Consider the following 22,437-nt stretch of genomic DNA (forward strand, 5'->3'; position numbering starts at 1 on the left):
ACTTCTCAGAAGTCAGGAAGCTAAACACCTGCTCTACATAGCATGTCCTATTATTTGGTTTTGTGCATGCATAAAAACTAAATATTTTATATTCACTGAGTAGATCCTTGAGAGAAATGAGGGCTGAAATGTTTTCTAGCAAGCTACCATTGGACTTATCATTTCATGTGCAGTCATTATACAATGGCTAAAGTCAAATAAAACTACAGTTTCACCAGCAGCCAGTAAGAAAAGGCAGATAAGGCAAGCCTCGGTGACTACGGTGCTGCAGCACTCTGTCATTGTTCTCCATTCTGTACAGACTTTTTGTATAGACTCTGAGCAGGGAGCACCCAAATCCACTTCTTGGATACATTTACCTGGATGCTTTGCATGATTTTAATTCCCAGGGAAGAGGTAGAAATATCGTGTCATGGATAGTTTTTCAATCGTGGGCATCTGGGTCAGTACATTTGGGGTCTCAAATGTATGTTGAACCTAAAATAGTAAAGAAATCTTTTTAAAAAAATTTAAAAGGGAATTCTGGACTTCTTCTCAGAAGTGAGTATATAGTATACAGTTTGTATTAAGGCTGTGGTCAGATAGTACAATATAAACAGAAGAACTTTTTAGCTTTTCCTTGGATATAGTACCTACACAAATGAAATAGTACTCTCAAAAGCACTCATTAAATAAGCAAGCCTATCAGAATAAGAAAAACTCACTCTGGTTCTACGTAGTGTGCTTCCAGAAACTTCCTCTTTAAATAAACTTGGAGTACAGGAAGGAGCATCAAGATGACTTAAGAGCTTCAGGATTCACAGAAAAGCTTTGCAAACAGTTCTACAGAGTTTTCTGGGACATAAATTGAAAAGACATAGAGATTCCTACCTTTCGAAAAATCTCCTCCAACTGGTAACACCAAGAATATTCGTTGAAGTAGTAGATAAGTTGGGAAATGAAAAGAGAGCCATTTGTGTCAAGTATCCAAGAAACATTGCCTTAAAATAAACAGTTTTAAAATAATGGGGGGATTCAGCCACCATATAAGTGTACAAGACTCTTAGAGCCATAACTTTTGAACAAAGTTTGATTCTGGTGCTTCGTAGGAAGGAGGGAGGTCAAATCTGGACAATGCTGAGATGTTTACATAACAGTCCCAAAGAAGCCATCATAGACCCTCAATTATAAATTCCTTTGACTTTCTTAGTAGGCAGGACCAACATTACAACCTCTAGGACTGCAAGTAGTAGAAAAGAACATAAATCCTTTGAGCATTTACTACATAATAGAATAAAAGAAGCCAGGTCTTGGCAGTCCTTGACTCTGGGCCTGCTCTTCATCCATACTGTTTTAATACTATAATTTTTTGCACTCACTGTTTTATTGAGTGAACATCTATTTCTTTTTAACATCTTTATTGGAGTATAATTGCTTTACAATTGTGTGTTAGTTTCTGCTTTATAACAAAGTGAATCAGTTATACATATACATATGTTCCCATACCTCTTCCCTGTTGCGTCTCCCTCCCTCCCACCCTCCCTCTACCACCCCTCTAGGTGGTCACAAACCACCAAGCTGATCTCCCTGTGCTATGAGGCTACTTCCCACTAGCTATCTATTTTACGTTTGGTAGTGTATATATGTCCATGCCACTCTCTCACTTTGTCCCAGCTTACCCTTCCCCCTCCACATATCCTCAAGTCCATGCTCTAGTAGGTCTGTGTCTTTATTCCCATCTTACTCCTAGGTTCTTCATGACCTTTTTTTTTTTTTTCTTAGATTCCATATATATGTGTTAGCATATGGTATTTGTTTTTCTCTTTCTGACTTAACTTCACTCTGTATGACAGACTCTAGGTGAACATCTTTTGAATTATTACCTCTCTTTACCATTGCAATGTGATCAAATTTCTCTTATCAGAAAAAGCTAATATTCTCTGGTCACTTTATCTGCAACTACCTTCCTATTTCTCCTTCCTTTTTATAGTTAAATTTCTCCAATTTATCTATACTCAACATCTTCATTTCCTCCTAGCCTGCTCACTCCTGTCTGTCTTCTCCTTCCCACAACAACTTTACCAAATGACTTTCCCCAAGGTCATACATGACCTTTAATTCATTAAGTCTAATGGTCATTTATCAGGCCCCACATTTACCTGGTCTCCCATTCACATCAGAAAATATTGGTAACTCCAACAGATTCTTTCTTCATAACTCTGACAACACATCCTCCTAGTTTTCTTATTCCCTGACCATACTTTCTTAGTATAATTTGTTGACTAATATTTCTGTCTCAGATCGTGAACTCTAGAGTTCTTCAAACCTTAGCTTTAGGATCTATTCTCCTTCTATTCTCTGTTGCTAGATAAGTTGATCCATTTTTAGAATATTAGATATCATTCTTAGGCAAGCATCTCCCAAAATTCAAACGCTCTCTCCTCTGGAATATACAGCTATGTAACTCTCCACTCTTCATTTCATCTTGAAATATGCCAAAGGCATCTCAAATTTTCTGGCAGGATTTCCATTTTAATGAATAAACCATAGTTCTCCACTGCAAACTTGAGTCACCTCAATCATGTCTTCATGTTCATCAGACATACTTGCTAAACTACTAGGCCATATAAATTTTATATACTAATTATTTTCTGGATCCAAATATTTACCTCATCCCAAGAATATCATTATCACCTATGGCTTGTAATATTGCAATAGCATTTTAACCTATCTCCCTACATCTAATTTTGTTGTACTGTAATTCGTTCTCCACAGAATCCTCACAGTGATCATCTTAAAAGAGACACACAGATGGCCAAAAAGGACATGAAAAGATGCTCAACATCACAAATTATTAGAGAAATGCAAATCAAATCTATAGTGAGGTATCACTTCACACCAATCAGAATGACCAACATCAAAAAGTCTACAAATAATAAATGCTGGAGAGGGTGTGGAGAAAAAGGAACCCTCCTAAATTATTGGTGGGAATGTAAATTGGTGTAGCCACTATGGAAAACAGTATGGAGTTTCCTTAAGAAACTAAGCATAGAGCTACCATATGATCCTGCAATCCCACTCCTGAGCATATATCTGGAGAAAACCATAATTCAAAAAGATACATGCACCCCAATGTTCATAGAAGCACTATTTACAATAGCCAAGACATGGAAGAAACTTAAGTGTCTATTGACAGATGAATGGATAAAGAAAATGTGAGATTATATATATATATATCTCACAATGAAATACTATTCAGCCATCAAAAAGAATGAAATAATGCCATCTGCAGCAACATGGATGGACCTAGAGATTATCATACTAAGTGATGTAAGGCAGACAAAGACAAATATATGATATCACTTATATGTGGACTCTAAAAAAATGAAAAAAATGAACTTATTCATAAAATAGAAATAGAATCAGAGACATAGAAAACAAACTTATGGCTTCCAAAGGGGAAAGGGGGGGATGGATAAATTAGGAGTTTGGGGTTAAAATATACACACTATGATATATAAAATAGGTAACCAACAAGGACCTACTGTATAGCACAGGAAACTATACTCAATATCTTGTAAAAACCTATAATGAAAGACAATGTAAAAAAAGAATCACTTTTCTGTACACCTGAAACTAACATAACATTGTAAATCAACTATATTTCAATAAATTTTTTAAAAAGAAAAAAAAGCAAGAAAATCTTATCATTTCATTGCTTAAAGGTCACCTAAGCAATGAAATAGTATAAAGTAAAATTAGTAGTATAAAGTAAAATTAGTATTAAAATATATTAGTACAAAAGACCAAATCCTTCCTTAACATATGAGGCCTCAAATTATGTGGCTCTTGTGTACTTCTCCAAATTCCTTCTGGTTACTGTCCCCTGGCTCTGTGTTTTAGCCACACTGGTTCTCTGGTTCTCTTTTCTAAGCTCCTTTCTTTCTTTCTCACGCCTTCCTCGTACACTGCTTTTTTTTTCTGTCTGGAATATTCCTCTCTTACCCTTGTCAGCCTAAAAATGTTAAGAGGCAATAATCAAGCAAAAACATTTATTTGGGATCAAAGAATTGTTATTCAAGGCACACAGATTAGGGTAGCAATCCAAATAGTGTCCCACTAAGGGTCAAAATCAGAGGTTTTTAAAGACAAAAAAGGGAATCTTTACATAATTTGCTTACAAAGAATTTTGATTGGTGTTGCAAGGCAGAAAGCTAGACTTGACTGAACATGATTGGTTGCCAACGCTATCACTCAGCAAAAGTCCATTGCTGGAGCAAGTAGCAGGTATTCTTGCAGAGTTATTGGAATATTTGGCATATTTGTAGTTTGGTCCAGCTCAAAAGTTCATGTTTCAGGGCTTCGCTGGTGGCGCAGTGGTTGAGAGTCCGCCTGCCGATGCAGGGGACACGGGTTCGTGCCCCGGTCCGGGAAGATCCCACATGCCGTGGGGCAGCTGGGCCTGTGAGCCATGGCCGCTGAGCCTGCGCGTCCGGAGCCTGTGCTCCACAACGGGAGAGGCCACAACAGTGAGAGGCCCACATACCGCAAAAAAAAAAAAAGTTCATGTTTCAGCTGGTGAGGATGTGCATAAAGCTCACTTCGTTAATGGCCTCTCGGCTCCATTTTAAAACCATGTGACATAAGTGAGTCTGTTTGATTTTGTCTTTCATGCCCTTGATATGGGTAATTCCTTCATCTTTCAAATGTGAGCACAAAGTTTTTCTTTAAAACACATCACATTTGACAATCATTATTTATTTCTGTTAAACATAACAGATATTTTCCCCCAATTAATTTCTGTCTCTCTGGCCTGACCATACACTCTGTAATCTGTAATGTTTAGTGACCATGCCTGCTTTAACTGTGTATCACATGCCCTGCACCTAGTACATTATCTGCACATAGTTATGTATATAAAAATATTAATGCAAGAATTTCACATATTAGACTTTATTTCCTCAATTAAATTAAATAATCTCTTAGAGTATGTATCAGACTGCATATACTTTTTGAACTTCCTTCAATAGCTAAAAGCACAGAACTCTTCTTTCAAATAAAATATAATTAAAACTCCAATATGTAAAACAAAGAGAAGTAGAACTATTCCAGTTGTGTAATGGGTGTTTCCTGTATGGTCTCTTTCCTATTTCCCCAGGTAGACTCAGAGGGTCCTCTAATCCCTTCCTAGTCACAAGCAGCCATGAACCAACAACACTGCATCACCATGGAGCTTTTAAAAAGTGAAGAATCTCAGGCCCTGCCCCAGACATACTGAATCAGAAATCTATGTTTTAATGAGGTTCTCAATGATTCCCATGCACATTAAAATTTGAAATTACTACACTAAAGCACTTAGAACTTGTATAAACTAGGTTTTAAAACTTCCCTTGTTATCTAAATCATTGATAAAACAATATCATGAATGACTGTTAAATAGATTTTCTACAGGTATGACCATGAGCAATCAAGAATATCTTTTATTTCTACCTTCTACTCTGACTTTCCTGCCAAAGAAGGATTTTCAGTCACTGATTGCACTCTCATGAAGTCAGGTATTTGAATGTTAACTAATAACCTAAGACTAGATTCAAATAACAGGCCGATAGGTGTTGAGCAAGCATGTGTTGAGCAAGCTTTACAGTTTCACTGGTTGGCTCATTTAGTTGTTAGTAGATCATCAGGTGGACCAAATCTGAGAAGATGATACATTTCTGTGCCATTGCTACATCTAAAAAACCTCTTGACTTATGTATAGACTATCTTAAATCTGGGTCTTCACCGAAGTCCTGTTTATTTTGAAAATTTCCTCCAGTATCAATACATACACGTTTCCAGTCATGAAAATCTCAATACTTAAATATCTTCCCCACCTAAATATCTCATTAGTTAGAGAAGAAATGTTCTTATATTAGTGATAAGATATGATCATAACCAAGCCTGTGATCAAGAAACTAATAGGAGATCTAGAAATTTTTCTCTCTGAAGTCACTTACATGGAGTCAAAGATTTGAAAGCAATGAAGTCTTTCTCCACATGGCCGTTTGTAATGGCATCATTCCAGATGGAACACTGCAAGAACTGGTCATACCTATATGCAGAGGCTTCTCTCATGTCAGTCACCCAAAAAATCCCAGCACCTTCTGAGACATCCATGTCTTATAAAAGATGTTATATTAACACACACACATACACACAGAAAGTCTTTTACAATTATTCCTTTCAATATGGCATTTATTAAAAATGCAAATGTCTTGCTACTAGAAAAACTGCCTCACTGACTGGGAACCACATAAAGCCCACTTAAGTTTAGAATGACCATGTTGAAAACCTAGTCCCAAATAATCAGGATATTCCTCATTATTCTAGGCTACTTATCATTTCTTAAAAAAAAGAAAAATAGTACAGGCTTATTACAATTTCTTTCTGGACTGGACCTAAGAGTTGTACTGAAATATTGTTTCTCTCCCCATTCCTGGGAAAATGAAGGTTAGACACTAGACTAATAGAAAGAAGTACATGGCCACTCCCTGGGTTTCCTGAACTCAGACTCACTGCCTCGGCAGGCCTGCATAATGATGACCTTGGGTTTATCTTTTAGACTCTGGCAGTTACAGCTGTTGAAAATTTGGAAGATGGTATCATCACGAAGAATATCTGGGTCTGTCCCACAGATTCCATCCAGGGTGCCATGTGACATAAATACAAGGAATATGCTGTCTGAGGATTGGGGATCTTGGCGGGCAGCAAACTGTCTTAGTGCTGTTTCCATTTCCTGAAAAACACTCCAGAATTACTATTGAGGAATTCTCCTTATATAGTTTATACTCAAATACTAGGTGGAATTCACAAAAAGGAGCAAGCACTAAAGAATCAGGTGATTTGGACTGAATGGAATTGTAAGAGAAATTACATTCTGACATAAAACCAGGAAATTAGATGTGTAAAATATTAAAGTTAGTAGAGATTTTACATAACATCTAGCCCAATGGTTTTCAATGGAAGCTTACACTTAAGAAGATACTGGGAGATGGAGTATAATGAGGGGCAAGTGAGATGATATGTCTCTAATACGAGAGCTTTGCTTTCATCTGTTTTACATGTTGGAGTTCCTGTAAGTTTTTATTAAAAAAGAGAGAGACAGACACAGAGGCAGAGACAGAGACAGAGAGAACTTTCTATTGACAAAAATTAGAAACACAACAAATTCCTTCATCTTGGAACAGCAGAAAGTTAGGTTTAAAATGGTTTGTCTAAAGCCCTCTGGGATTATTTTTGGCATGGCCAGAATAACAACATTTTCTTTATGTGTGTATGTGCAATTTTTTTCTACACACTTTTACATTTACACACATGATGTTGAGATTGTAAAACATCTCAACAAAAAAAAAAAGCTTTTTCTGTAGATATCAGTAACTTTCAGGGTCCAGAGCTTATGTCTCACCCAGGCGATCAAGTAATAGATGACTCCCAGATTGAGAACTTTAGAAAGATCCCACATTTGGGGGGAAATACTGCTACATAGAGCTGATCTAAATATTTTCTATGAGACTGTGCACGGGAGGAGGCTGAAGTAAAGGGAATCATATTCTGGAGCAAATATAATTTCTATAACATGCATTTTATTCTTACAGCTGCTAAGAAAGAAGTTCAAAACTGTTTAGGAGGGAAGGAAGCTTGTCCCACTCTCCTGGTCCATTACCAGAACTGTGAGATCCTCTTTTACAACCACTGAGTATCCAAGGTTTTCAAGCAAATCTTGCATTCCCAAAAGGTCAACCTCAGAACCATATCGATTAGAAAGACAGTCAAATTCTTTGTTGCAGATGATGAGGGCCAGGCATGTCCAGACTTCATTCTCCATTACTGGATATAAATGCAATTAACAGACACAAAATGAGTTGCTCCAGACCTCCTAATTTTGCCTCCAAAGTTCATACAAAACAGGCCCTTTCAATTAAATAGTGGATGCCTGGAGAGCCTGGAAATGGAAATATATTCTCTTGAGGAAAGAGACAATACCTGAAATTGAAAACATATACTAGGTCTGAGTATACACTCTAGGAACTTGGCTTTGGTTGGGTGGTGGATAGGAGTTCAGAATGTGATGGAAGAGACAGGAAATCAAATGTAAGAACCAGTTAATTAGATAAGATGATTAAATAACATCTTGTGCCTTTGGTCTGATCTTAGGACATTTGTAACAAGAACTAAAATTGAGTGAGTCCCAGTATCTTGTTTAAATGGAAAATCTTCCAAAGCATATCACCTCATCTGCCTTTGTTGTCTTCAGTGTATGGAAATGATCAGGAGGACAAAGTTTTAACTTCCCATGTTGGGAAGCCTGTGTTTCCTGAGGAGCTAAAAGAGAAAAAATAGCTCATTAAACAGTAGCATCCACTGCCATGAAGTCATGCAGATCTTTTGACTGGGCTTTCATTCTCCAGAAATGCTTACTGCCAGCCTACCACAAAGTTTAGTATAAGAAGAAAATCATTTCATATTTAAAATGACTAAAACACAAATCTTGAATACTCCCCCTTTTGCTTTCTGCTTCTTACTGAACCCACCATAAATTTCTGTTTTTGGTAGTGGTCATAACTTTGATTGCTTTCTCAGACCCAACACACTAGACTCACATAAACATGATATCTAAGATTGGGAAGGAAGCCTAATGTTCATCTTGCCTAATAAGGTCATTATTCAGATATTTGAACTCTGCTGACTATATGCCTACTTTATTATTACCACTCTCTGAAATATCTCCACTAACAGGGTACTTACAACATTCTAAGGCATTTTTGAACAGTTCTGAGCATCATAAAGTGTGAACTTTCCAAGCACTGATATATATTTTCCACATTGGGAACATACAGAAAGAAACATCTAATTCCTCTTCCTGTAAAGCCCATGAATTCTCCCATGACTTCAATATATCTTTCCCTATGTTTCTATTTTTTTATGTAAATGCCCCATATAAATAATTATTTTTATATTAATTGTGTTTAATCTCTGTATTCCTAGTATCTAGAATGATACCTGGCACAGATTAAAAGTTAATGACTGCTTGTTAATGAAGAGTTATCTTCTCATACTTCAAAATAGCTATCAAGTATCCCCTGGTTCACGTTTTCCCTTAGGCAACAAACATTCTATTCCTTCTAATATTTTTGCATAAGAATATCATTGATGGAGGTCAAGATGGCAGAGAAGTAGGAGAATGTGGATGGAGCTCATATCTCCCCACAAATACATCAAGAATACATCTACAAATGGAAAAATTCTCACAGAACATGGCTAAACACTAGCAGAGGGGGGCTTCCCTGGTGGCACAGTGGTTGAGAGTCCGCCTGCCGATGCAGGGGACACGGATTCATGTCCCGGTCTGGGAAGATCCCACATGCCGCGGAGCGGCTGGGCCCGTGAGCCATGGCCACTGAACCTGCGCGTCCGGAGCCTGTGCTCCGCAACGGGAGAGGCCACAGCAGGGAGAGGCCCATGTACTGCAAAAACAAAAAATAAAATAAAATAAAACACTAGCAGAGGACCTCAGGCACCTAAAAGGACAAGAAAAATCCCTGCATAACTGGGTAAGATGAGGAAAGGAGAAGGGAAAAAGAAGAGGAGAGGAAGCAGGATGGGAACGGCACCCCTGGGTTGGGGAGCTGAAGGAGGGGAGAGGTTGCTGCATCCAGGGAAGCACTTCACCTGTGGGAAGATCAGTTGGGACAAAAGGGGAGCTTCTGAGGCTGTTGGAAGAGAGTGCAGCAACTGGTTTGTGGCAGGCAGGACAGAGTGAGAACTACACAGACAGTCTGTGCCACAGCCCTGCCTGCCCCAGCCTGAGATGCGTGTCCACTGGTGTGCACAGGGCCTGGGTGTTGGAACATGGTGTATGGAGAGCAAACCCAGGGAAAGGACTGCTGTTGGCTGCAAGGAGATAGCTTGAGGGGACAGGAGTGAGGAAATCCACAACCAGGAATTCTTGTGGAGGAAACCTGGACTGCCGTAGAAGAAAAGTGCTAAGGTTAAGTGACAAGGGGTGGAGATGTCATTGCAGCCTTTCTCCCCACATGTTGGCCGCTGCCTCCCCAGGCCAGCTCCCTCATGCCCAGGACCACTGCCTTACTGCATTCCCATAACCACCAGGGCTCTTGTGACCCTGGCCTCAGTGCTGCATCCAAGCTCCCTCCCCACTGGGGCAGACTCGTGTGCTCCAGGGAAGACTCAGGGGCAGACCTCTGTGGGTGGCCCACATGCAGAGGTGGGGCTGAAACCACAGCTGAGCCCACAGGGAACATGCAACTAAGGAAGAAAAACTCAAATCTCTCCTCGCAGCTGTGTGAAGATTCAATTGACACCCCCGTGACCAGCCTTGTAATCTCAGCACCTACAGAATGTCTGAATGGGCAACAAGTGCTCCCACAGCCAAGATGGACCTAGCTTTAGCATTTGTAGACTTTGTGGGCACATATACATAGGGTTTGGGCCAGGCTAGAGTCAGAGCTGCCCCCATAGCACCCACAGTAGGTCCAGATCCATGACTACTTGCAATCCTGGGACCTGAATTCAGTGGATCTATGCTGGAGGTCTGGTGAAAAAAACATCTGAGAGATACCAGGGCCAGTGGCTGGCATACCCACAGTTAAGGTGGGACTGAAAGCAGTGCCAACAGCAGTGTAACCTGAGAGCTCTCACAATGGGTGAAAGGTGACACAACAGAGCACACCCATAGGTGAACAGCTCCAGAGGAGGAATACTCAGTGGCTTCCTTCCCAGTAGGAGTACTGCAATCCTGCCTACCTCAAACCACAGATCAGAAACACAGCTAAGAAACAGATCTGGGGGCCTCTCTTCCAACAACTAGGGATAATACCCCACCTCTGGCAAGGAAGTAGCAACCACAGGGCAAAGGGGAGGCCCTGCTCAATATCCAGTGCAAGCTCTGGACACTACAACATCAGTCACACCTCCTATAAAGGGAATAACAGTCATCATACAGTGAGGAAAGAGGTGGCAGACATCTATATTAAAAACAACCCTTGCACCAAAAAATATTAAACCCATGCAGGCTACACAGAGAGGTTCCACATAAAATAGCCCTCCAATACAGTCTGAGGGTCTGGCATTGGATGGAAGAAGCCACAGAGCATTTTAGTCTTGAAAGCCAGCAGGCTTGAGTGCAAGAGCTCCACAGTGCTGGGGGAAAAAGAGACTCCACTCTTGGAGGGACACAGCACAAAGCAGTACCTCCATAGGAACCCAGGCTACAACTACCTAGGGGTCTTAGAGGGTCTCCTGGGAAGGCAGATGTTAACTATCACTCACTGTGAAGGCAAGGAAACTGGTAGTAGAAGCCCCAGGGAATATTGAATGGAGATCTCCCAGAGGTCCAAATTTCAGCAGAAAGACCTGGTCCCATCCAACAAACTTTAGGCCCCAGAGCTGGAAAGTCTCATGCCAAACAACAACCAAGGTAGGAACACAGCTCCACCCATCAGAAAACATGCTGCCTAAAGTTGTACTGAGCTCACAACTGCCTCAAAACACACCCCTAGACATGGCCCTGCCCATCAGAGGGACAAGACACAGGCCCATCTGTGAGAGGGCAGGCACCAGTCCCTTCCACAAGAAGACCTACATAAGCCCCTTGACCAACATCACCCACTAGGGAGCAGACACCAGAAACAAGAGGAACTAAGATCCTGCAGTCTGTGGAAAGGAGACTGTAAACATAGAAAGTTAGATAAAATGAGATGACAGAGAAGTATGTCCCAGATAAAGAAAGAAGATAAAACCCCACAAGAACAACTAAATGAAGAGAATATAGGCAATCTACCTGAAAAATAATTCAGAGTAATGATATTAAAGATGGTCCAAAATCTCAGAAAAAGAGTTGAGGCATGGATTGAGAAAATACAAGAAATATTTAACAAGGAACTAGTTGATTTAAAGAACAGAGATGCACAATACAATACATGAAATGAAAAATACACTAGAAGGAATAAAGAGCAGAACAACTTAGGCAGAAGAATGAATAGGTTAGCTGGAAGACAGAGTGGTGGAAATCACTGCCAAGAACAGAATAAAGAAAAAAGAATGAAAAGAAATGAGGACAGTCTCAGAGACCTCTGGGACAATATTAAATGCACCAAAATTTGCATTATAGGGGACTCAAAGGAGAAGAAAAAGAGAAAGGGCCTGAGAAAACATTTGAAGAGATTGTAGATGAAAACTTCCCTAACATGAGAAAGGAAACACTCACTGAAGTCCAGGAAGTGCAGAGAATCCCATACAGGATAAACCCAAGGAGGAACACAGCAAGACACATATTAATCAAACCAATAAATATTAAAGACAAACAAAAATATTAAAAGCAAAAAGGGAAAAGCAACAAATAACATACAAGGGAATCCCCATAAGATTATCAGCTGATTTTTCAGCAGAAACTCTGCAGGCCAGAAAGGAGTGGCACGATATATTTCAAGCAATGAAAGGGAAAAACCTACAACCAAGATTATTCTAACCAGTAGGTCTCTCATTCAGATTCGTTGGAGAAATCAAAGACTTTACAGACAAGCAAAAGCTAAAAGAATTCAGCACTGCGAAGCGAACTTTACAACAAATGCTAAAGGAACTTCTCTAGGCAAGAAAGAGACCAGCAACATAAAACAATCTTGTACATATATAGAGTGCTAAATCAAAACCTCAAGGGAACAACAAACCCCAAAACTACAATAGATATATACATAAAAAAGAAAAATCAACACAAACACAACACTAAAGATGGTCATCAAACCATAAGAGAAGAGAACATAAGAGGAAGGGAAAAGAAAAAAGACCTACAAAAACAAACCCAAAACAATTAAGAAAATGGCAATAGGAACATACATATCAATAATTACCTTAAATGTAAATGGATTAAATGTTCCATCTCAAAGACATAGACTGGCTGAATGAATATAAAAACAAGACCCATATATATATATATATATATATATATATATATATATATATATATATATATATATATACACACTGTCTACAAGAGACCCCACTTCACACCTAGGGACACATACAGATTGAAAGTGAGGGTATGGAAAAAGGCATTCCACGTAAATGGAAATAAAAAAAAAGTTGGGGTAGCAATATTTATAGACTTTAAAATAAAGACAAAAGAGGACAAAAGACAAAGAGGACACTACATAATGATCAAGGGATCAATCCATGAAGAAATTATAACAATTGTAAATATATATGCACCCAACAGAGGAGCACCTCAGTATGTAAGGTAAATGCTAACACCCATGAAAGGGGAAAATGACAGTAATGCAATAATAGTGGGTGACTTTGGGCTTCCCTGGTGGCACAGTGGTTGAGAGTCCGCCTGCTGATGCAGGGGATACGGGTTTGTGACCCGGTCCAGGAAGATCCCACATGTCGTGGAGCGGCTGGACCCGTGAGCCATGGCTGCTGAGCCTGCGTGTCCGGAGGCTGTGCTCCGCAACAGGAGAGGCCACAACAGTGAGAGGCCACAACATTAAGAGGCCCGCGTGCCGCAAAAAATAAAAATAAATAAAAAATAAATAGTGGGTGACTTTAATACCCCAATTACACCAAAGGACAGATCTTCCAGACAGAAAATTAGTAAAGAAACACAGAGTTAAATGACATATTAGACCAGATAAACTTAACTGATATCGATAGGTAATTCCACCTAAAAGCAGCAGAATACACTTTTGTCTCAAGTGCACATGGAACATTCCCCACAACAGATTACATCCTGGGCCACATACATCAGAGAAAGGAACATTCCCAAGCTCATTCTCCAAGGCCACCATCATCGTGATTCCAAAACGAGCCAAACATATCACAAAAAAAGAAAATTATAGGCCAATATCACTCATGAATATAGATGCAAAAATCCCCAATGAAACACTAGCAAACTGAATCCAACAACACATTAAAAGAATCATACACCATGTTTGAGTGGGATTTATCCCAGGGATGCAAGGATTCTTCAACATATATAAGTCAATCAATGTGATACACCACATTAACAAACTGAAGAATAAAAACCATAAGATCATTTCAATACATGCAGGAAAATCTTTTGACAATATTCAACACCCATTTATGATAAAAACTCTCCAGAAAGTGGGCATAGAGGGAACCTACCTCAACATAATAAAAGCCATATACCAGAAACCCACAGCAAACATCATTCCCAATGGTGAAAAACCAAAAGCATTTCCTCTAAGATCAAAAACAAGACAAGGATGTCCACTCTTGCCACTACTATTCAACATATATTTGGAAGTCTTAGCCACAGCAATCAGAAAAGAAAAAGGAAAAAAAGGAATCCAAATTGGAAAAGAGGAAGTAAACTGTCACTGTTTGCAAATGACATGATACTATACATAGAAAATCCTAAAGATGCTACCAGAAAACTACTAGAGCTCATCAATGAATTTGGTAAAGTTTCAGGATACAAAATTAATGCACAGAAATCACTTGCATTCCTATACACTAACAATGAAAGATCAGAAAAAGGAAATTAAGGTAACAATCCCATTTACCATTGAATCAAAAAGAATAAAATACCTAAGAATAAACATACCTAAGGAAGCAAGAGAACTGTACTCAGAAAACTATAAGATACTGATGAAACAAATACAAAAAACAAAGAACCTTCTGTTCTTTCCCTCCTACCAAAAAGAAAGATATGGGGCTTCCCTGGTGGCGCAGTAGTTGAGAGTCCACCTGCTGATGCAGGGTACACGGGTTTGTGCCCTGGTCCGGGAAGATCCCATATGCCGCGGAGCGGCTAGGCCCGTGAGCCATGGCCGCTGAGCCTGCGCGTCTGGAGCCTGTGCTCCGCAGCGGGAGAGGCCACAACAGTGAGAGGCCTGCGTACCGCAAAAAAAAAAGAAGAAAGATATGTTCTTCCTCTGATCTAAGCGTGATACCACTCCTTATGAGTCCCTTTCCCTCTCACACACAGGAACTTTATTCAAGCATTTATTCAGCCCTATCTTCTAGAGCATCAATTTCTACCTCTCTCCCTTCTATGCTATCCCCGTTGGCATATTAGAATCTTAATTTATCTTTTAAAAACACATTTCCTTGACTCTGTTTCCCCTCCATCTATTGTACCATTTCTCTCCTCCACTTCTCAGCACAGTCGTTAAAGGCATTGTCTATTTTCACCATTTTCATGTTTTCAACTCTGATTTTTTTTCTTGTATGCATAAAATGGCTATTATCCTCACAACTTAAGCAAAATACCTGTTATCAAAGTTACCACTGACTATTTGTTGCTTTCTTAGCATTTAGCATGGTTGAACACATCTTTCTTGAAACATGCTCTCTAGGCTTCTATGATCCTACATTTTCCAGCTACTCTTTCAAAATCTGTCTGTTCATTGCTAACTTTTCCTCTTCTGCCAAACTTCCCAAAGTGGAATTATTCTGTATTAGAGTCTCTGTTATTCTCTATCAACATCTCTCCCTAGGTGGCCTCTTCTAGGTGGTACCAACATCTCTCTGTGAATTCCTCAGTTGTACATCACCTGTTTATTCAACATTTTCTCTTGGATGTAACATGTTTTAAACTAAACTTACAAGGAAGGACTTCTGATACCGTCTTCTTCTACAAATAGGTTTCTCGCAAGTTTTCTCTAAACCACAAATTTTCTCTCTCTCAGGAATTGATATCTTTCACCCAGTTGCCGAGCCCAAAACTTAGAATCGTTTTTTTTCTATTTTTTTTATTGGGGTATAGTTGCTTTACAATGTTGTGCTGGTTTCTGCTGTACAATGAAGTGAATCAGCTGTATGTATACATATACCTCCTCTTTTTTGGATTTACTTCCCATTTAGGTCACCACAGAGCATTGAGTAGAGTTCCCTATGCTATACAGCAGGTTTTCATTAGTTATCTATTTTATACATATTAGTATAAAATACATACAGGTTAGTGTATATATGTCAATCTCAATTTCCCAATTCATCTCACCTCCCTCTTTCCCCCCTTGATGTCCATACATTTTTTCTCTACATCTGTGTCTCTATTTCTGCTTTGCAAACAAGTTCATCTGTACCATTTTTCTAGATTCCACATATATGCGTTAATATACCATATTTGTTTTTCTCTTTCTGACCTACTTCACTCTGTATGACAGCCTCTAGGTCTATTCATGTCTCTACAAATCCTTCATTTCTTTCATTAGCCCATATCCAATCCATCTGTAGTTTCTATTGATCCTATCTCCAAAATAGATCCCAAATATAACCACTTGTTATCATCTCTATTACTGCAACCCCAGCTTAAAAGCTATTATCTCTTAACTGAAACACTTAAATAGCTTACAAGTAGATTTTCTATTCTATGTTTATCACTCCTCTGCTCAAAAAATTCTAAAGGCTTTGCATTGCAAATAAAATCCGAATTGTTTTTCCTTCTCTCAGAGACCCCACATACTGTGGCCATCCCAGTGTATCTGACAGCTCCTGCACCCATATTCCCCTCATTTCCTACTCCCCAGCCAGACCAGCCTTCTCTATTACCCTTTTGCATGACAAGACCTTTCCTGACTCACAGCTCTTGTTCTTGTTTCCTCTTTCCATGGAATGTTTTTTCCTTAAAGTTTGGCACAATTCCCTTCCTATTGTTCAGTTATATACTGAAATATAATCTCAAAAGAGTTCTCATAACTGTTCACCCTGACTCATGTGTACCACTACCCTCAACAACAATATCACTTTCTATGACCTAATCCTCTTTCTTGTGTACATCCCCTGAAATTATACTGTTTATTTTTTGAGAGTTTACTATATATCTGCCCTCACTACACTGTATGAAAGCAGTAACTTTATCTTGCTCACTGCTATAAACACAGTAATTAAAGTAGCATACTGTAGATTTTCAATTAGTGTATGAATATATAATGTATGAATGAATATAACAATGAATAAAGATGACAAAGTTTTTATTCCTTTTGTAAGTTTTTCTGTAACTTTTGAAAATATAGTGCTCAGAAGACAATACTATCATTACCCTTTTTATGGATGCTATGGTTCTTTAAAGTGGCCCAATAATTCATCAGATTCTTTGGTGACCACATAAGTATGTGTGACTCATGCTGTTTTTTTTAATGTGTTTCTTAATCACATCCTTATTCTGTTTTGTGCAGTTGGTAGTTGCCTATATCTTTGATGTTTTATGAATCCTTTCAAAGATGTGATCAACTCCATTTAAAAATGTGAGTCTCAGAAACGTTGGTTATACCAGCAAATATGGTTAATCAGTGACAGAGGTGGGCTCAGTGTTACAGATTTCTTGGGTTTTACTTCAGTTCTCTTTCCACTACACCATAAGGAGTTTCTTTATCTGTCTTTGCTCTAATAATGTCATTATGTGTCCATGATATTACCTATCATAGTTAGAACAGATACCTGGGACAATCTAGCATTCTTCTCAGTTTCATAATCTTCACTTTCAACTTCTACATTCTTAGGAGAATTGAATATCAGGGATGTAAATGCTAACCTTACTTTTAAGGGACTTTGTTAGGTGCAGAGGAGAGAAATAAGCCAGATTTTCTGAGCCTCAGTTTAGTGGTCTTTCCACTATAATGTAGGGACGTTGTACAGCTGCCTTATCCCAAGTAATGAATGAGGGTTCCCATGAGCCACTGGGTTTGGGGGCAGTTACCTGTTGGAGGGAGAGCCAATGCCTGGGCTGATTCAACTTTTTCCTCATCTCTACTTTTTTCACTTTCATCTTCAGATTCTGAGGTGGAATGAAAAAATTTAAGGATCAATGCTCTATTCTGAAGGGTATTTCCAAAGATGAAAACTGACTGAGAACATAGAATTTCTAGGCTTTTAAGGAAATACTTTCTAACTGCACTAGAGGTCTAAGAGTTTTCACTTGAGATGTGAAATTTGGAGTCAGTTACCTGTCAAAGAAGAAGATGACTCAGTGCTCTCAGATTCATCATTCTCAGTTTCCAGATGAGATCCTGAAATAATAGTAAAATAAAATTTGTTAGCAGAACTAAATTTATAGAACCTATACACTTCAAACTCTTTCCCTTTCACTGACTAGGAAATGACTATGCTCAGCATGGGGCTGACTACTCTGTGGAGCATGGAGATTTGCCCCATTCTCTAAGTTCCAGGTTTGTTTTAAAAAACTGTAACTTTGTGCCAAGTGAAAAAGGAGGCAGATTTTCTCTGAAACAAAAAAGAGCTCATTATCTTCTTCTTCTGTAATTCAAGGAATATTCAAATTCATTAATCAAGGTTTTCGGAAATAGCACTTTTCATTGTGAGGAAGAAAAATACATTGTTGTACAAAAGTTAGTCTTTCAACAATAGCAAAATAGTCTCAGAGGGTGCTCCAAGAATTGGGGATATACTGATGTATAATTTTACTCTGAACTAGGGGTCAGCAAACTATGGCCCACTGTCCAAATTCAGCCTGACACCTGTTTTTGTAAATAAAGTTTTATTGGAACACATCCACACTTATTTTGTACTTACTTTCTATCACTGATTCTATACTACAACAGCAGACTTGAGTAATTATTACAGAAACCATATGGTCCAAAAAGCTTGAAATATTTAACCTCTGGCTCATCAAAGAAAAAGTGTTCCAATACCTGCTCTAGAGAGAAGGACACATCTGTGTTCCTCAAATTTTCAATTTCCCTTTGTCTTCCTTTAACAAGGAGAAATACAGGTTCTCAGAGATTTTTTCCTTGGGTAATCCACAGCTAAGAATAAGATGGTGGATTTTGTTCTACTGATCATTCTGTATCTGGGAATGACTCTAAAGGCCACAGTGTATGGCCAGAGTAGCACAGATTAATTAAAGACTATCATTTAATTTAATACAACACCAGCACCATTTATTCCTTTAACAAATATTTACTCATCACCTAATCTGTGTCAGACTGGGGATGATAGAACAGGGACTGGGTAGATCAGGGCATTTTGTGGCAGTAAATAAGATAGACAGTCAGGCAAAGAAGGTGCTAGAAATGTGAATAGTATATTATCCACTTGCAAAAAGAAATACGAAGACAAAAACTGCATGAGGATAGTAGATAAAGAACAAGTTACTAGCCCTTTACTGAAATACTCACTTAAACTCAGTTGTTTCTTGGGGTTGAAGAAATGGTCCTTAAATATTTTGCCTGCCATTTGCATTTTCTCAATGAGATCATAAACCAGGTCTCCAGTCCTTTTCACGATGTGGTCCACTCCTTCCCCTAATCTTTGTAACTCACCCCTATTTAACACTTTATTTTCCATCAATCATCAAAAATACCATCAAGCACGTTCCTGGACCTTAACTTCACCATGTTGACTGGACCTTCTTTTGGTAGTCTCTTCTCTGTGAGAATGATAGGATTTTAGATACGGAGAGGAGCTTAGATATCTGATTCCAGGCCAGTGGTTCTCGATTTTAAAAAGAATCTCCTGAAAAAGCTTGATAAGCAGAACTTTTTGCACTCCATTCTCAGAAATTCTTTTTTGATAGATCAAGGTGGAGCCCATGAATTTACATTACTAACAATTTCTGAGGTGGTGCCAAAGCTGCTAGTCTGAGGACCACACTTAGACTAATACTTATGGATGATCAATTCTCTAATTTTTTTTTTGGATGGGGAAACTGAGGTCCAGAGAAGTGAAGCAACTTCACTGTAAGTCAGTGAGAGTTGACTGACTTCCTGTCATTTTTATCAATACCTAATTTAAAAACACATTATATTCAATATGTATAGCAGTAAAACATATTACACCTGTAAAAGAATGCATTTTTATTTCCATGGGCAGGGCTGACAGGGCAACTCTCTGTGCAGAGATTGAGAGCACAAACTGTATCTGGTTTGCTCACTGTTATAAACAAAAATTCACACAGAGAGCAGAAATATGGAGGAAACTCAAGTTACTCTGCATTTTTACTGCATGGGCTTTCACTATGACAAGGTAACATTTAGGTGAGAACTCTGGGTCAAGTCCAAAGTGCAAAGAAAAGCCTAAAATCAACAAGAAAGATTTAAGAACATAGGTCCGGATTTTCTAAATTTTCCATTTTTCCAAGAAGTTGTAATGTATTGTCTAAAACACTTTGTTACCATACTCATTACTGTGCCCCAAGCTTCCATCCCTTACAGTCTCAGAGTAAAATAGTTGTGTCTTGTGTGTGCCCCCTTCATTGCTCCTTCTCCTCTCACCCGTTCCTTCCTCCTGAGCTCTTTCTCCCCACAAAACATAGCCATAATGGAATATTACTCAGCCATAAAAAGAAACGAAATTGAGCTATTTGTAATGAGGTGGATAGACCTAGAGTCTGTCATACAGAGTGAAGTAAGTCAGAAAGAGAAAGACAAATACCATATGCTAACGCATATATATGGAATCTAAGAAAAAGAAATGTCATGAAGAACCTAGGGGTAAGACAGGAATAAAGACACAGACCTACTAGAGAATGGACTTGAGGATATGGGGAGGGAGAGGGGTAAGCTGTGACAAAGCGAGAGAGAGGCATGGACATATATACACTACCAAATGTAAGGTAGATAGCTAGTGGGAAGTGGCCGCATAGCACAGGGAGATCGGCTTGGTGCTTTGTGACCACCTAGAGGGGTGGGGTATGGAGGGTGGGAGGGAGGGAGACACAAGAGGGAAGAGATATGGGAACATATGTATATGTATAACTGATTGACTTTGTTATAAAGCAGAAACTAACACACCATTGTAAAGCAATTGTACTCCAATAAAGATGTAAAAAAAAAAAAAAAAACAGAAAACCTGGAGTGACTCACCAGCCATTGCTGCTCCAGCTCCCTGGGCAGGAAAAGCAATGAAAATGAAAGCAGCTTTCTTTCTTTGTTCTCAGTGGACCAGCATTACCTAAAAAGGAAACTGTAGCTTCTCAAATTCTCTCATACTTTGACAGGATAGAATTTGACTCCTCCTCTGATATGTAGCTTCTCTTTTTTAGAACACAGGAAGTGAATACTGACTTTTCTCCTTACTGTAACAAAGTCACCAGAATGAAATACATACATACACACACACACACACACACACACACACACACAAGGGTACAAACATAAGTTTCTATGTTCTGTTTTCCAGACTATTTTTAACACAGTTAATAAGTCAAATTGACCCTTATTTGTCTCTGTGCCACCCCTTAGCCACTAAATAGTAGGGGTGCCTCACTTGACTGATGTCTCCTCAACCCCGGAAATGAAGTGTGAACTTAGAAGCCTTGGGTGAAGGGGAGCGAGAAATTGACTGAGATATGCCAAACAGTTTTAAAAACCCAGATAAATGATCTCTTTACTTCTCTCCTCATTTGCTATTTTGTCAGTTCTGGGTATTGTTTATCCATGAGATTCATGTGTATACTTTTATCTGTTAAATGCACAAGGAACTCTTAAAAATTTCTTAAAATAATACATAGATGTTTTCCATGAAAATGAAACAATAGAAAATTTTGTGAAACAGAGTAAGATCATCCAGCTTCTTTAATTTCACATTACAAACATACAACACTATAAATATATAATGCAATTATATGTTTAGCTTCTATCTTTGTGAATCTTTTTCTATTCTTATAAAAAACACATAATACAATACTGATTTTATTAATGGCCACAATCATTGGCCTACTTGTATCCATGCCCTTTGCTCTGACTACAGACTGGCCTTGTAACTTGTTTTGGCCAACATGATACAGTAGAGGGACATTGTGTAGTTCTGAGCACAGATCTTCAGAAGCATTGTGCACTTTAACCTCTTGGACACCTGAACTTCCATGTGAATAAGCCTGGCCTAGTTTACTAGAGAATAAGAGACATCACATACAGGAAAGCCCAGTTGTCTCAGCCAAGGTCATGCTAGACCAGTTTTTTTTTTTTTTTTAATTGGAGTATAGTTGTTTTACAATGTTGTGTTAGTTTTTACTGTACAGTGAAGTAGAGCTCCCTGTGCTATACAGCAGGTTCTTACACATTAGTGTATTTATGTCAATCCCAATCTCCCAATTCATCTCCCCCAACCTACCTCCCTTGGTGTCCATACGTTTGTTCTCTACATCTGTGTCTCTGTTTCTGCCTTGCAAACTGGTTCGTCTGTAACATTTTACTAGATTCCACATATACGCATTAATATATGATATTTGCTTTTCTCTTTCTGACTTACTTCACTCTGTATTTACACTTTAGAAAGCCAGATGCTTTCCAAAAATATAGTAGGTCCCAACAATGTCAGTATAGATGCTTACCCTACATGCAGGTGATCTCAGACACATGAATAATTCCAAAGACAAGAGCCACTCAGTGAACTGGTCAACTTGTGAACAATAGTAAATGTTTATTGTTTTAAGCCACTGCAGTTTGGGGTAGTTTGTTGCTCAGCAATAGATAACTGATA

The 22,437-nt window shown here is 38.7% G+C and overlaps 1 protein-coding gene across 1 annotated transcript; it reads right to left on the minus strand.

The window, feature by feature from the left end:
• Positions 1–378: 378 nt before the first annotated feature.
• LOC307190428 (caspase-12-like) lies at positions 379–19,302 on the minus strand (the record flags this gene model as incomplete). The annotated part of the gene is made up of 10 exons (XM_079929587.1): positions 379–477; positions 871–980; positions 5,976–6,122; positions 6,535–6,754; positions 7,682–7,855; positions 8,249–8,340; positions 17,415–17,486; positions 17,696–17,773; positions 17,943–18,005; positions 19,134–19,302. The coding sequence occupies 10 exons, from the start codon at positions 19,300–19,302 to the stop codon at positions 379–381; spliced, it is 1,224 nt and encodes a 407-aa protein (XP_079785713.1).
• Between the last annotated feature and the right edge of the window lie 3,135 nt (positions 19,303–22,437).

Source organism: Stenella coeruleoalba, assembly GCF_951394435.1.
Source record: "Stenella coeruleoalba genome assembly, chromosome: 8".
NCBI lineage: Eukaryota > Metazoa > Chordata > Mammalia > Artiodactyla > Delphinidae > Stenella > Stenella coeruleoalba.